The 16,836-nt window shown below is 43.7% G+C and overlaps 2 protein-coding genes across 2 annotated transcripts in view; both read right to left on the bottom strand.

Moving 5' to 3' along the window:
- The window catches only part of LOC124282570 (protein N-terminal asparagine amidohydrolase-like), a 655,781-nt gene that overhangs the window by 100,373 nt on the left and 538,572 nt on the right, over positions 1–16,836 (bottom strand). The window lies entirely within an intron of this gene.
- On the bottom strand, positions 6,663–8,233 carry LOC124282569. The gene is made up of 3 exons (XM_046718579.1): positions 8,086–8,233; positions 7,732–7,921; positions 6,663–7,485 (listed from the first exon to the last, which is right to left on the bottom strand). Exons 1-3 carry the CDS (start codon positions 8,212–8,214, stop codon positions 6,860–6,862), a joined length of 945 nt encoding a protein of 314 aa, XP_046574535.1. The 5' UTR covers positions 8,215–8,233; the 3' UTR covers positions 6,663–6,859.

Raw genomic sequence — 16,836 nt, 5'->3', positions numbered from 1 at the left:
ACTGCAAGCCGCGCAAGCTGAGTCCGCGAAGAAACGTATGCAGAGGCTCGATTACATTAAAGAACGACTCCAGCGTGAGAACCATGCCGTTAAAACGTTCCATGACGTCGACGACGCAGCGAGAGAATACTACCTACTAACCGGCAAACAGCTCGAACCACTCCATGAGCCCACACTTGCTCAGTACTACACACCATCCCCGGGCAAAAGGACCGAGAACTGACCTTCGCCGTGCTGGGTCTAGCAGCGACTGCGTTGATCGTAAAGCAATTAAACTAGGTCCCCATATGAGTATACCAAAGATGAGACCTGCCCCGTACCTATGCCAGTACATACTTAGGGGGAAGACCGAGACCTGCGGTAGGAGATGTAGGACTGAGGGGTACTGCTGTTTTCATAGGAGGTGTTTCGCGAACTACACATGTTCCGTGAGCGGTATTGGAGTGAAATGTCACTACTGTTTATGTAAAGCCCACGGGGCAAACGTAGTCAGGCACCAGCTTATCTACGAGAAGAAAAAGGACTACATAAACGAATGTAGGCGCCTCCTTAGTATGGAGACCTAATTAGAGACTGTGTACACCTAGGTATAATAATGAATAGTCTACAGTTCGTGGATGTTGAACCCAGGGAATGCCTGAGAAGCTGGCAGAAGTATAGAGGTTGGTGCCCTCAAACCAGTAATTGTTGGCGAACTCTATAAGGGGTGCTCATTTGCAATCACGGTGAAAATAGGGTTTGATGGGCACACTTGGAATTACTTTGATGGTGGATGAGCAGATGTATATCATCACCGGGAGATAGATATGCTTGCAAATAATACAAAACACCCTACCATGCTGCGCATGTTCCGGGTGGGTCGATGAGGTCTATCTAGATATTTACTAAGGATTTTATGGCGCCTCCTTTTTTTATGGTTGGAGGAGTTACCCCCCTTGCTGGTGGCCCAATTAGAGATTGTATACACCTGGGTATAACAATACCTACTGTCCGAGAGCTCAAGCAGATTGCGAGAGAACGAGGTGTAGTGGGTTACTCCCGAATGAGGAGACCCCAATTGTTTAGATTACTCGACATACACCCCCCTCCCACGGTGAAACAACTCAAACGCCAAGCCAGAGAGCTGGGGTTCACTGGTTATTCCGTATGAGGAAAGCCGGGCTAGTCACACTGTTGCACGACCCCGTACAACCTCCCCACACTGTGAAACAACTCAAACGGGAAGCCCGAGAGCTGGGGTTAGTAGGTTATTCCCGTATGAGGAAGCCCAAGCTTGTCGAACTGTTGCATCAGCATAGAGTCATTGATCTAGAGTTTGTGCGCACTGAACGCGCTGTAGGTAACTATCTGAGAGGCTGGCGCATGCATGTGGATAAGAACATAGACATCGCCCACGTCAAGCCGTTGATCGCTGACAAAGTTAATGAGGAACTGAACGTTTCAAATAACGGCAAAAATGTTGCTCGATAAACAGCAGAATGGTGCCATTGAGTATGTTCAGCCTTACTTCCGGGGTAAACAAGAAGTCGTGACTCATGCCGAGACTATAGACGAGTCAATCGATACCAGTCTTCAACAAATACGGGAATATTTAGAACACTTCACGCACAGGGGTTCCGGGGTGGGCCGAGGATAATATCGATAAACTCTATCTAGACATAGCTAACTACGTACCGTTCAGAGGCGGATCGTACCTAGACTTACCCTCCTACTACAAGAAGAAACAAGCCATGGTCAACATAAAAAACAGAGGGGACGATTGCATGAGGTTAGCGATCAGGTCAGCCTTGTTTCCAGCCGATGTTAATTCGAACAGGCCTTCTAGCTATCCCCAAGACGACGGGCTGAACTGGGCTGGTATAGACGAACCCACCCCCATATCCCAGGTCACCAAAATCGAGAAACAGAATGATATAGCCGTCAACGTCTTTGTTCACGAAGGCAACAAAACGATCGTGCACAGGATAGGCCCAATGGAGGGTCGCCGCGTGATCAATATATTCATGATCAAGCGAGGTGACAAGTACCACTACGGTAGGATAAAACACTTCAGCAGGCTGTTGTACGACCAATCGGCACACAGAGAAAAGAGTCACTTCTGCGAACGGTGCCTGCACGTCTTCACCCGACCCGACCTGCTGGAATCACACCGGGAGGATTGCCTAGGTGTGGGGCAGATGGCCATATGAATCGACATGCCCAAGGAAGGTGACAATATCCTAAAATTCGACAACCACAAGAACCAGATGTCCGTACCTTACATCATCTACGCCGACTTCGAAGCCCTCGTCAAACCCGTTGACATCGGCCCGACCCCCAACACGCACAAAACGCAGGAGCACGAGGCCTGTGGGTTCGGATACATGGTCGTCCGATGTGATGGGGAAACGAACGTTCCTGTGGTGTACAGGGGTCCCTACGCGGCTGAAAAGTTTCTAAAGTGCTTGCAGCACAACGAGAAAACCATCAGGAAGAGGTTGTACACCGTCGTTCCCATGCGTATGACCCAAGCCAACCGGCGAGCTCACGGCTGCTGCACTCACTGCCACGTGTGCAACGGCCCGCTGAACGGCGATTCGGTGAGAGATCACTGCCATGTCACTTGTGACTACAGAGGCGCCGCTCACAGCGCGTGCAACCTCAAGCTCAGAATCAACCCCAAAACAATCAACATCCCCGTGGTCTTCCACAACTTGAGAGGGTACAACACTCACTTGATCATGCAGGCCATCGCGAGGGTCGACGGCAGCCTGACATGCATCCCCAACAACATGGAGAGATACATCTCCTTCTCCCTGAACAACCTGAGGTTCATCGATTCAGTTCAGTTCCTGCTGTCGTCTCTTGAAAGTTTGGTCAAGGCCAACGATACCTTCCCCATCACTGATCGATACACCGACGCCGAGACTCGGCCCCTGCTGATGAGGAAGGGTGTTTACCCCTACGAGTACATGGATGGCTGGGCCAAGTTCGCCGAGACCCGACTACCCCCCATCGACCGGGTTTACAGTAACCTGACCGACTCGACAATCACCCCAGATGATTACTCGCACGCGATTAACGTATGGAATAAACTGGACTGCAAGAATCTGGGCAATTACCACGACCTGTACTTGAGAACGAACGTGCTCCTGCTGGCTGACGTGTTCGAGACGTTTAGGAGGACGTGTTTCAAGCAGTATCAACTCGACCCCGCATGGTACTACACCAGCCCCGGTCTCTCTTGGGATGCCTTGCTGAAGAAAACCGGAGTTAAGCTGGAATTGCTCACCGATCACGACATGCACCTGTTCATCGAGAAAGGATTGCGAGGTGGGATCTCCATGGCTGCCAAATGCTACGTGAAAGCCAACAATGAGTATGTGAAGGGCTACGACTCTAGCGAGCCCACCACCCACATCCTCTACCTTGACGCCAACAACCTGTACAGCTGGGCCATGAGCCAGTATCTACCCACCGGGGGATTCGAGTGGGTGCCTGAGGTAGATGTCATGAGCATACTGCCGGATTCGGAGAAGGGTTACATACTCGAAGTGGACTTGGAGTATCCAACAGCATTACACAAGTCACACAACAGCTACCCCCTGGCTCCAGAACGTTTGACAGTAGACCCGGACTGGATGTCTTACTACCAACGGAACCTGCTGGGTGGACGGGTGGCCAATGTTGAAATACTCGTACCCAACTTGATGACGAAAACCAAGTACATCGTTCACTACCGCAACCTGCAGCTGTACCTGTCGCTGGGTATGAGGCTGACTAAAATTCATAGGGTGCTCAAGTTCAACCAAAGCCCCTGGATGGAGCCCTACATCAGAATGAACACAGACCTGCGAAAGCTGGCCACCAGTGACTTCGAGAAGAACCTCTGCAAGCTCATGAACCACTCAGTGTTCGGTAAGACGATGGAGAATTACGAAAACGCGTGACTGTGAAGCTGGTTCGGTCGAAAGAGGAAGACAAGCTCAGGAAACTGATAGCCAGCCCGACATTCAACCGGAGCAAGATATTCACATGAGGAAAAGCCACATCAAATTCAACCGGGCCCGTCTACGTGGGGATGAGCATCCTCGAGCTCTCCAAGCACCTGATGTACGACTTTTACTACAACGAGCTCAAGAAGCAGTACGGCGACAGGTGCGAAGTGCTGGACACGGACAAGCACTGGATAGCCATCGACGGGATCAACACGTACGCGTACTGGCATGAGAAAATTGAACCAAGAACATAGGTGTATATATACGATGTCACGAAACCAAAGAATGTTTGAGGCTATTTACTACAGCCCGCTAGGGTACTTGAAAGGAGCTAGCGTCATACACAAGCTTGCCAAAATGGCGCGACTACCCCCAGACGAGACCAAAGCGTGGCTTGAAAAACAAGCCCTGTGGCAGATCTATTTACCGGCACCACACTACGTGCCTCGAAGAAAGTTCGGCATTGCCGTACCCAATAGCGTCCACCAGGTCGACCTCCTGTCTTACCCCACGACAGGAGGTACAAGTATGCCCTAACCGTCCTTGACGTGGCCAGCCACTACAAGGAAGCGGAGCCCTTAACCACGAAAGATGCAGCCCAAGTAGCCCGCGGATTCGAGCGCATATACAAACGCAGTCCGCTGACATGGCCCACAGAGCTGCAAGTCGACCCCGGGCGGGATTTCATCGGTGCCGTGTCACAACTGCTAGCCCAGCACGACGTCCAAGTCAGGCGTGGCGCTGCCAGGGCTCATCGCAGCCAAGCCATAGTCGAGAGATTCAATAGGACTTTGGCCGAGAGCTTATTCGGACACCAGTATGCGAGAGAGATAGTCAACCCAGAAAAACGATCGACGGAATGGGTAGCGCAGCTACCTCAGGTGGTGTGGGCTATCAACCACGTAACCAACCGTCTCACCGGCAAGAAACCGGCCGACGCTATCAAACTGAAATCAGTGATAGCCGAACCGGCTGCACCATCGTGTGGGAAGGAGAAACAGATACCCGATAGGGCCCTCGTGAGGTACCTCTACCAGCCGGGGGAACACGAAGGGGACACTCGGAAACGAGCCACCGATCCGACATGGTCAGTCAAAACTTACAACATAGATAAAGTGGACATCAAAGCTGACTAGCCAAACTTGTACTACTTGAAAGATGGGCCAGAGAGAGGTTTCGTCAGAGAGGAATTATTGATCATAACATACGGCACAATGTTACCCCCCAAGCAAAATATTTAACACTTTCCTTGTCGAGTGATCCCAATAGTATCCTATCACATTAAACTGTTTCCTTGAGGTCAACACGACATAGAGCTATCGTGGCACGTGATCAGGAAAGTGTTGGTTCGCGGTCATAGTGACCAGGAAGTTAACTGGGGGTTCAAACCTGGTATATACAATAGCGGAGAGAGATAAGGGCCTGGCAAAAGCTTTATTTCATAAATGAAGCTTTACAGAGTCTTTTGTTGGACTTGATCTCGTACCCCCAGTGTATATACTACTCACAGACACCAGTCGGTATTTCTATGTCTGAAGTGGGGCTGCCATCTTCCCCCATTGACAGCAAATACAATTTGCTGAGATCTCCTCGACCTGACACTTACATAGCTGACTGGCTTGAAGGTGCCACCTCGATAAAACACAGTACTTTGGTAACTGTATATTCTTAGATATACTCATTTTATAGAAACTGTCGACCTCTCAAGACATTCATAAGATAAGAGTCCAGGGTTTAAGTTCATTTATTTATTACCAAACCATTGTTTTCTTTGATTGGCATTACAGTGAAAAGTTGTGTTGAGATATCTTGGCAGCCAGCCAAGTTGCGGTACACCACGTGAGCAAGCCAACCAATCAGTGTCAGTCATGTGTTTACAATTTCCCTGGCCACAGGGTGTTTGCCTGAACATTCCACAGGCCTTAGACACCATTTTGGAGCGTGTATGCCAGCGACGAAGGTGAGTTCTTTTTAATATTGTGGCATTCAGTGGAATATTTCGGTTAATTCATTAAGGCCGAAAGATGCATATATGGGGCAAATTATTCAGCTCCTCACAGCGAGTGACGTGTTTATGGGGCAGGTAATTGGCAGTTTCTCACAGCAAGAGCCACATATATCCGTCAACAGAAAGCACCTCTTATTCGGCGAGAGACGCACATATGTGTCGTACTTTTAAAAATCGCACTGTACCTATTATTTCAACCAATTTAGTAGGGCTGAGCAAGTATTAGCTTTTCTTACGAGAGATGCTATCTTTAGTGTCAATCAGAAGAAGTATTTAAAGTGTTTTGATAGCAATTGCTAATCATTATCATAGGCTTATACAGCGTTTGGCAAATGAACACATGTCGGCAAGAAAGGGGATTATGACGTTTTTGCAGAGGTAAGTGTCTGGTACTCTTCATTGGGAATGGATAATAAAATACTCCTTATGCACATTGATTGAAATAGATGTAATGGTTTCGAGGTTACTGAAGATTATATTTTCTTCAACTTCCTAATAAATAGGAAACAATAACGAAATTTCAAGGACATACAAAAAATTCAAACACAATAGAATAGTTTGAATTTACTTTTTAGGTATTATTACGTTTTCATGTTTCATATAATGAAACATAATGTATAAACCCAAATAATTATACATCCAAGCTCGAATAGATTAGACATAATTGAACTTACTAATTTAAAGCTTAATGAATTGTTTTAATGCACACACTGTGTCATCTCCGGGATACAGCTCATCATTACGTAACACATCTTCACAATCAAAATAATTCATTAAATGTACCAGAAACATCAAAGACAACTTTTAAATAACAAATCTTTAAAGAGACGATATCAGTCTGAATATACAGATGATTGTTCATCTAGCTACTTTATTACTGCTTAGAGTTGAAGTTATAATTGATGGTCACATTACAGTTATTAATAACTGGTCCTGGCATCTGAAACATCAGTCTATTTGTCATGCTGTGATTAAGTACATGCATATTGTTATCAGACACAGAAACAGATGACTCAGGTACAGGGAGAGTTTTGAGGATTTCATCAATCTCACAGTCAGTCAAACAATTTGTTAGATCATGATCACCGAGGATAGGCAAAGAGTTCTCCTTCTCCCTAATAAGTTGAGCACAGGTCATATCACTGATGGCGGTGGACATCATCTTCTTGGTCTTGTCATCAGTGAAACCAGTGTAAGTTTTCAGACTGGTTTCTGCTTTATGTCCTGTGACTGTCATAATATGCCGCGATGGCACCTGTGCAGAATCCAATACATGGACTGTTGTAGCTCGCAGGGAGTGGTTTGTATATTTTTGTGAAAGACCTGCCTTTGTGCTAAGCGTCGCCATCATAGAACCAAGCCGGTTGTGTCCAAGGGGAACCCCATGATATAAATTTCCATTTTCCATTTCTGAATTTGGTTGCTGGAAAAGTTTTGGACAATCTTTATTCAAGCGACGAATGTACTTGATGAAAGTCCTCACTGGACATCTGGGATCGTCTGTAAGATATAAACCCCAAAAATAAAAAATAATAATAATAAATGATAAAAGTGATCATACATATATTTCATTCGAACTCGGGACGTAAGGTTGGCTAAAATTATGCTGCCTCCCTTTCCGTTACAAAGCAAAATGGGTGACAGGTCATGGTTTCCGGTTACGTATCTTTCCAGAGTGTCGATATAATGTACAGTAAGCCTAATATTTGGAATTGAATGTCACTATTTGATAACATAACAACATACCTTTCTTCTCATACATTCGCCCTTGAGCCCGACCGCCGTCCTCCTGATGATTTTTGGTTTGTTCATCTCGGGTCATGTAAACATACATGTCCCCATCAGCGTCCGTGGTTACGGCCAGATCGCTTATTCTCAAAACTGAGAGATTTTCTCTTCCCCGTCTTCCGAAATGAAGCATGATTTCAACGAATACCTGTAATATAAAAACATGCCTATCTTATTTGGGAAATCTGTAAATTGATATTCAATATTTTATTTGTATCTATGTTTATTCATGAATCAATTGTCTAGATCTAGTTGCCTTGATGATTTTACGAAACTCAATGTCTGTGTTAAAAACTAGTTTTATATATTCACCTTATACTGTAGAAGTAGTGGGGAATCTGAGCTGCACACATAGTCGTAAAGCCTCGCCATATCAGCTTCTGCAACAGGTGGGTAGTGTTTGATCTCAGCGAAACCGATTCTTTTTAGTTCCTTTCCCATAGCCTTGAACGCTGTCGTGGATTCTTTGAAATTGGCTCTGATGATATCTATTCCTCTTCTTGTTTTTTCCAAGTGTCTTTGGATGCTATGTCGGTAAGACATTAAAGTTACTTTCTTGTAGTGTTCTCCTTTCTCTGACCTGGCTTCCAGGTAAAATTTAGCCAGTGATGAATCAAGTTCATCTTCGCTACAGTTCTCAAAATCAGCTGATTTACCCCTTTGTTGTAGATATTCTCTGAAAACCTTCACAGCAGTGTTAGTTGACCTTTTAGTGTTCTTTGAATCGATATTTTCCAAGATCTCCTTCTGTTTGTCATCTGTAATATCAGCAAAACGCTGATTTCTATTGACGAACGGTGAAGCCATAGCTGAACGGCTAAAAATAGCGCGTGAGGGAATGACGTCAAACCGAGTGATCTGATTGGTTGAAAAGCAGGGGAAGCCCCTTCGTACGGGATTCCTCGTCTATTGTTAGTAACTCAAGTCAATATCGTAATTTATCAGAAAACTCAAGTCAATATCGCGTTTTGTAGACAATCACGTGACGGTATTTTGACCAATCGTGATACAGGAAAAAACTACCTATATAATAAAATACCTAATCGAATATAAAGTGATAAGTCGCACCTTTGCATCGAATATAATACATGTCAGTGTTATTACAACAATGAAATCTTTTACTACGTTTGTCACAAAACACAGTAAGTTGGTAATTCAAAAACTTCTTAGACATAGACAGAAGTAATATCATAAGTTATTACATATAAACCATTCAAAGGTATTTCAAGTATTTTTGTTCAAGCTGTTAAAAGTTTCATGTTGATTTGAATTAGTCAGTTTTCTGTGCAATTTACATGAGCATTGTGTAAAACATTTCTATTTGATCTCTGTAATTATCAAATCCGGTGTAAGTATCACGTGTATCAATGAACTCAGTCTCTATTGATCAATCGTCAATAATAGCTGGATAGTATATCAGTTACGGTATCGATACACATGCGTATAATCAATCATATTACAGTAATGAGATAATTGAAGACCTCTTTCGACCTTGAAATAATAGCCTCCGGTAGAATGCATGTGTAGTTACGCCCTTGTTGAAAGGTTTGTCCCGTGACAAGTGTAAAATAAACAGATGCGATGTTATATCATTGGACAACCTGCTTTATGGAGTCACGCCCCTCTTTGTAATGTTTATGCATGCATGCACATCTGTAATCTTATGAACCTCGTTAACATTCAGTATAAATATAGGCACGCCCATCTTCATAAACATTTTGGGGGATTAAACTGCAAGTTTATACATTATAATAATTCAGTATCGTGTCTCTTTTTTAATTCTATAATACGTGTACTTTAATTTGGATATTCATTCATATCAAGGTGTAGATTATATTTACATGTACAGCAAACCATTATGTTTTATGTACTGGCTGTGTGCGTAAAATGTATATGAAAATAAATACTATCTCTACTCAATGGTTGGATTTCAATCACTTTGTTTTACTTATTGAAAAACACTCAAATGTGTTTTCAATCTCTGAGATCTATCTACTCCTATTTGTCTTATGTGTATATTTCATAGATCGTTACGATTATGTATGTTTACAATACACAAACTGTTACATGATAGCTTGAGTTGTTAAAGCCGAAACCCAGCATATCGACTGGTCAACGGTATAGCCAATAATCAATCTCTATCCAGCTGTTGAGTGACCAAACGTGGTCTTCAGAAATTTCACCCCACGTCCCATCACCTGTCACTTCCTCTGTGACAGGTATCTCATGATACGATTGGTCATAGACAACAAATGATCAGCCACTATATTGAGCAATTGAGATACCGCATGTTCTATTGGGGAAATTTGATGACGCCCTATCACGTGACTCTTTGTTTCATGTCTATACAAGGAATCTGTATTATACAATTTTTATATGTATGTTCGTATGATAACGTATGTTTTTTGCATTAAATCTAGATGAAAGAAAGTTATGAATGTGCTCTATGTTAGTCAGAGACTAGCGTAATAGTACTTTCCTTGAAATATTCAGTATACAGTAGAAATCTATCGGCAAAAACGCAAATATCGTAGAAGATTATAAAGCATGTATGTAAATTACAGTATGTCATTGTCATAGATATTTTGTAAAATTAAACCTCAGACAATGATATAAGAGAAAGAATTTGTTTATGTATGTTTCATCTCTTACATACAAAGAATGCATACATATGTTGATAAAGCAGTCAAAACCCCTACTAACCGGTCAAAATCTGCACCTATTTTTGATAAAAAAATTAAGTACAGAGGATCAAGTGGACTGCCCTACAGTGCCCCAGGTAGGCGTGTTTACCAGTTTACATGACGTTTTAGAACCACTCAGATCAGGCTATAAGTTATTGAAAAAATGTAATTCAATCTCTCTCTCGATTATGGGGATTGGTTGAAAATAGCTTTTGAACTTTATAATATTGAAAAGCCAACCCGTACGTGGAAAGAATGGTTGGATAAAGAAGTTGGTATTAATGATTCTTATGCCAGAAAGCTTCTAGAAATTTCAAAATTGCTAGGAAAATATACCCGTTTTAAGAAACTTGGTCTCTCCTTTTCAGAGGTTTCTAGTCGTAGAAAACAAATTAAAGGCATGTTGATAACAGACAACAGAGTGGCTCAGTACTGGCGGTAATACCAGTGCTGCATGAAAGCCAGGCAGCAGAGTTATAAACAACAAATATCACTCAATCATGAATGCTGAGTTTTTTTTTTTGTATTACAATGCTATGTGTAGTTTGATGTTTTTAACCCAGTTGAAGTTTTTGCTCAGTGCCTGTTGTTTTGTATCAACAAACTCAAAGACTACTAAATGAACGCAAATTAAAAGAACTCATTTTTACTTGTTGGAATACAAGCTCCCCATGCAGGCTTATGTGTGGGGATGTTCTCGTTCGTAGCCTGTGTCAGTAACTGGGGTTAGCCTCAGCGTAACTAACACTCACACAACATTCTAGGTCAGACCGGCGTTCATGTACTAACACTCACACAACATTCTAGGTCAGACCAGTGTGCATGTATGTACAGCTTCATCCCCTAGTTTCTCCAACTCAGTGTTACGACAACCTGCAGATGACAACAAAGAAAGTTTTCCTCTTGAAACCATCTCAGCGATCAGAAAAAGCTTTTACGTGGATGACTGTTTGAAATCTCTGACTACTGAAGAAGGAGCCATAGAACTTATCAGAAATGTGAGTGAATTATGTTTTCAGGGAGGTTTCCACCTTACTAAGTGGATTACAAACAGTCACCTGGTCATGGAAAGTATTCCCAAGGAAGAGCAAGCTGAAGGTGTCAAATGTTTGAAACTTTATCATGATCAACTTCCAACAGAGAGAGAGCGTTATGCGTACAGTGGGATGTATAAGCAGATGTGATAGATTTCAGAACTATAACTAAAGGTAAACCTTGTACAAGAAGAGGCACACTGTCCACAGTGAATTCTGTTTACGATCCATTAGGACCAGCGTCACTGTTTATCTTACCTGTGAAAATGCTTTTACAAGAGCTATGTAAACAGAAAGTGGATTAGGATGAAGAAATTGAGGAACTTGACCTGAAAATATGACAGAAATGGATTTCGGTGAACTTTAGGCCATGGAGCCAATCAAACCAATCTGGAAGAGTTGAAAGTACCCAGGTGTTACAAACCATCAAACTTTGGACAAATAGTTACTTCAGAGCTCCACATGTTCTCGGACGCAAGTGACCATGGCTATAGCGTTGCTGCTTACATCAGAATTCAGAATGATTGAAATGAAGTACACTGTTCACTCGTATGCGGAAAAGCAAGAGTAGCTCCACTGAAAAAGATAACAGTACCCAGAATGGAATTGATGGCAGCGACATTGTGACCATCGTTGGATGCGTGCTTGTTTTACATGTAGTCATAATATTGAGTGACGAATTTCTGGATGGGGTCTGCCATAAACTCGTCGAAGTAGGCTATGGAGTAGGTCGAGTACGGGGCGGAGCGATCTCGGGTTTTGAGGCTATAATCGACTAAAGTATCCATGAGAAGTTGTAACCTTTTGGAGCCCACGAGACCTAAACTATCATACAGGGTGGTGAATTTCCCTTGACTTATTACTCGACGTAGGGCTGAGTAAATATCGAGTCCATTGATGTCCACCCTGACATGCCTGAACAACTGTTTCTCGATCAATGTCCACATGATGATACCTATAAATAGACGAATCTTTAATAAGGCGGTAAGGGACAATTTGCAATTCCACTCACACGAATCCCCTACCTGGCCCGTCTTTCAAGTAGTACAAATGGGGTTCATCTTCTTTGATATCCACCCAATTGCTAAGATACTTTTTAACGGACCATACGGGGTCCGTGGCACAACGTTTATCCCCTCCTTCGAGTTCAATGGGCTGGTACTGATACCTCGCGACGACCCGGTCTGGTAGTTTTTTCTCTTTTCCGTGACGCGATGGTGCAGCTGATTTAGTCGTCTCGGATTTCATTTTAATGGCTTCAACAGGTCTTTTATTGATGAGTCTAGTGACTTCGTTGTTGATCGCCAACACCACTTGCGGTAAGCGCACAACCCATTCCATATTTCTGCTTCCGGGGTTTACCATCTCTTTGGCATACTGATGTCCGAACAAACGCTCAGCTAAAGTCCTGTTAAATCTTTCGACGATTTTTTAATTAAATCCAGGATCGACTTGTAATTTGGTCGGACAGGTCAAGCGACTGCGTTTATAGATGCGTTCTAAGGCCTTAGCGACTTGACTCGAATCTTTGGTCGTTAACAGCTCCGCTTCCTTATATCGACTGGCAACGTCCACGATGGTCAAAGCATACTTATACCTTTTGTTTCTCACCCTATCATGCGGTAGAAACAGGATGTTGGCTTGATGGGTATGATTGGGTATTGAAATGTCACTTTCTTCTTGGGATGTATCAGGGAGCCGGCAGGTAAACTTGCCAGATAGCATGTTTTTTAAGCCAAGCTTTGGCGGTATCCTCGGAGACTCGAGCGGCTTAGGCTAGCTTCGGGATGGCACCCACACCTTTCCAGTAACCCCGAGGGCTGTAGTAAACCTTCTCCATGATTTATGTAGTTCACGCTATTGTCCGTTCAATTGTTGTTTATTCGCTAGGGACATATTAGACTGTCTAGTCCTCAATGTTCCGAGTGGAGTTTCCTTTATAGGGGGTCTTAGAAACTGCCAACGAGTCGAGGTCTAGACAGACTGTTGGTATCCATAGCCATAAGTGTGGATACCATTGTTTGAAATCCATTGTTTGCTATCCATGGGCGACAGCGACGTCTTGTTTAGAGTGATTCCGTAGATTTTGTGTTTATTACTTCTCAACGCATTCATTTGGTGTTTGAACGTGCGTTTATCGAAGAGAGCCTGTTTGAAGAGGGTGTGCTTGATGTGCTGTTTCACCACATATTTCTTGACCCCTTTGGCTTTTTTTATTTCGTCGTTGTTGGCTTTCTTGATCGAATATATTTAAGGTCTTAACCCGATGTATTCCGCGATGGGTGTCCCAGCTCATTCGTTTTTCATCCTGCTGAGGACCTTTTTATTGGTCGTACTGTGTAGGACGTGGTCTTGGGTGTAATTGCTCGTATCGTACAGGTGGATGTGTTTTGCCATGTCCTCGGTACGCATTTCTAACAACAAGGAATCCATGTCGGTGTACAACAGCTCACATCGATCACTGTATTGCTTTTTTAACTCGTTGTAGTAGAAATCATACATCAAGTGTTTGGATAAGTCGAGGATGCTCATCCCAACATAGACCAGCCTGTTCAGTTTGATATGGCTTTTTGTCATGTGTAGTGCTGCCAAGTCGTTATCGAATATTTTACTTCGATTGAATGCCGGGCTGGCTATCAGTTTCCTGAGTTTTTCCTCTTCGTGGGATCTCACTAGTTTTACTTTCACCCATTTCCTTAAATTTTCCATGGTTTTGCCTAACACCGAGTTGTTCATGATCTTGTACAGGTTTTTCTCAAAGTCGCTCGTGGCCTTTTTTCTCAGATCCGTGTTCAACCGGATGTACGGTTCCATCCAGGGACTTTGATTAAATTTGAGCACCCGATGTATTTTTTTCAGCTTCATGCCCAGCGATAAGTACAGTTGCAGATTTCGATAGTGCACGACATACTTGGTTTTATCCATGAAATTTGGAACGAGTTTTTCCACGTCAGCCAGTTTGTTTGTTATCTCCCAACAATTCTCGCTGATAGTCCGACATCCATTTTTTATCGACCATCAACCGTTCGGGAGCCAGCGGAAAACTGTTGTGGGCAGCGTGGAGTTTCGCAGGATAGTCCAAATCCACTTCGAACAGGTATCCTATCTCGAAGTTTTTGGGGATAGCCATAATGTTTTTCGCATTAAAATTTTCTCTGTTAACCCACTCGAACCCCCCGGTGGGTAGATACTGACTCATAGCCATACAAATTGTTGGCATCGAGATAGAGGAGATGATTGGAGCGTTTACTCGAGTCGTAGCCTTCAACGTATGGGTTGTTGGCTTTAGTGTAGCGTTTGGAGAAAATCAAGATCCAGCCGCTCATAAACAGGTGCATGTCGTAATCCGTTAACAATTCCAATTTAGTTTTTTTCAACTAGGTGTCCCACGAGAGACCAGGGCTGGGGTAGTACCACATGGGGTTAAGTTGATACTGTTTCAAACACATTTTTCTAAAAGTCTCAAACACGTCGGCCAACAGCAGTACATCTGTTTTCAAGTAGAGATCGTGATAATCACCTAAATGTTGACAGCCTAGTTTCTCCCACACCTTCTGAGCGTGGTCGTAATCGTTCTGGGAGATGGTCGAGTCGGTTAAGTCGGTTAAGTTGCTGTAAAATCGGTCGATGGGTGGTAACCTCGTCTCCTCGAACTTAGACCAATCGTCCATGTACTCATACTGGTACACACCCTTGTTTAACAGCAGATGTCGAGTCGCTGCATCGGTGTATCGATGGGTGATGACGAAGGTGTCGTTGGCCTTGACCAAACTGTCTAGCGATGACAGGAGAAACTGAGCGCTATCGATAAATCTCAGACCGTATTTTTCCATGTTGTTGGGATGCACGTTAACTTGCCCTCAATCTTCGAGATGGCCATGATCAGGTGGGCATCGTAACCTCTCAAATCACCACGGTGATGGTGATGGCTTTAGGATCAATTTTGAGTTTTAGGTTACACGCGTTGTGAGCGGCACCTCAGTATCGACCGGTGATGTGGCAATGATCTCTCACGGCATCCCCATTCAGGGGTCCCCTATCTAGCTTGTTGATGAGCGAACTAATCCTCTGGTGTCATATCCATGGGGGCAGGGTCTGACAAAGCTTCCTGATTTTTCTCTCTTTCGCGTTGTAAGAGCATGAGAAATGTTTCGGTTGCGTTGGGACCTCGGTAGATCACGGGTAGCGTCCGTTTGTCCGTCGCATCGGACGACCATGTATCCGAACCCACAAGCTTCGTGTTCCTGCATTTTGTACGCGTGAAACTGTGTTCGGTTGTGTCGGGCGTGATGTGATCGACCTGTTTGATGAGGGCTTGAAGTTGGCATAGATGACGTAAATCACGGACATTTGATGTTTGTGATTGATAAATTTTAAGATGTTTTTATTTTCTTGAGGCATGTCGATTCTGATCGCTGTCTCTCCCACACCTCGACAGTCCTCCTTATGCGATTCAAGAAGATCTAGTCTACTGTAACCGTGCAGGCACCGTTCGCAGAAATGTTTCTTTTCCTTTGGTTTGATTGATCGTTGAATAGTCTGCTCAGACTTTCAATATGTGTATAGTGATACTTACCCTCTTTTTCGGTCATAAATAAATTGATTCTTGGTATGTTTTCTGGAGCCTCGCTTATTCTGTGTACAATCGTTGACGTTGATGGCTAAATGTTGTTTTTTTTCAAATCTGGTCCAGTAAGCTATCCCAGTTAAGTCCATCGTCTTTAGGATAGCTTGAAGGCCTATTAATAGCTACTGGAAATAAGGCAGCTCTCACCGAATATACTGCACAAGCATCGTCTTTATTTTTAATGTTATTAATGGCCTTTTTATTTTTGTAGTAAGGTGGCAAGTCTAGGTACGTTCCGCCTTTGAATGGTATGTAGTTTGCTATATCGACATAGATGGTATCCATACTTCCCACCACCCATCCAGAGTCCCTGTGCATCCATCGTTCCAACGATTCTTGTATTTTTTGTAACGAGGTATCGATGGTCAAAGGGATCGAGTCGGATTGAAGTACGACTTCCTGCTTGCCTCTGAAGTAGGGCTCGATGTTCTCAGTACTGCCATCAGTCTGCTGTTTGTTGAGTGACATTTTGATCGTGAGCTGGTATCTGATACTTTTTAAATCATCCAACTCTTCTTCGACTTTGTCGGCAATCAGGGGTTTGATGCTGTTGACGTCAATGTCTATAACTGCTGGGTGTCTTCCAGCAATGCCGCCAGTTGGGCTTTCCTCATGCCAGAATAACCCTTCAACCCACGTTCTTTAGCTCGAACTTTGAGTTCTCGTACAGTAGGGGGCTTGACATATTTCATGTCGAGCAAGGTCAACAGTTCGGCTA

This window comes from Haliotis rubra, unplaced genomic scaffold, assembly GCF_003918875.1.
Source record: "Haliotis rubra isolate DU_JTF1 unplaced genomic scaffold, ASM391887v1 Scf30, whole genome shotgun sequence".
NCBI lineage: Eukaryota > Metazoa > Mollusca > Gastropoda > Lepetellida > Haliotidae > Haliotis > Haliotis rubra.
The sequence above is the reverse complement of the archived record's forward strand: the minus strand, read 5'-3'. Positions and strand labels throughout refer to the sequence as shown.

What these genes read in the sequence shown, in the direction of transcription:
- LOC124282569 (XM_046718579.1), bottom strand. Translation starts at nt 8,214, where the DNA reads ATGGGAAAGGAACTAAAAAGAATCGGTTTCGCTGAGATCAAACACTAC. An exon ending in CACTACTTCTACAGTATAAG is followed by an intron (nt 7,922 to 8,085) that starts GTGAATATATAA and finishes TTTATATTACAG; the next exon opens with GTATTCGTTGAAATCATGCT. An exon ending in GCGAATGTATGAGAAGAAAG is followed by an intron (nt 7,486 to 7,731) that starts GTATGTTGTTAT and finishes TATATCTTACAG; the next exon opens with ACGATCCCAGATGTCCAGTG.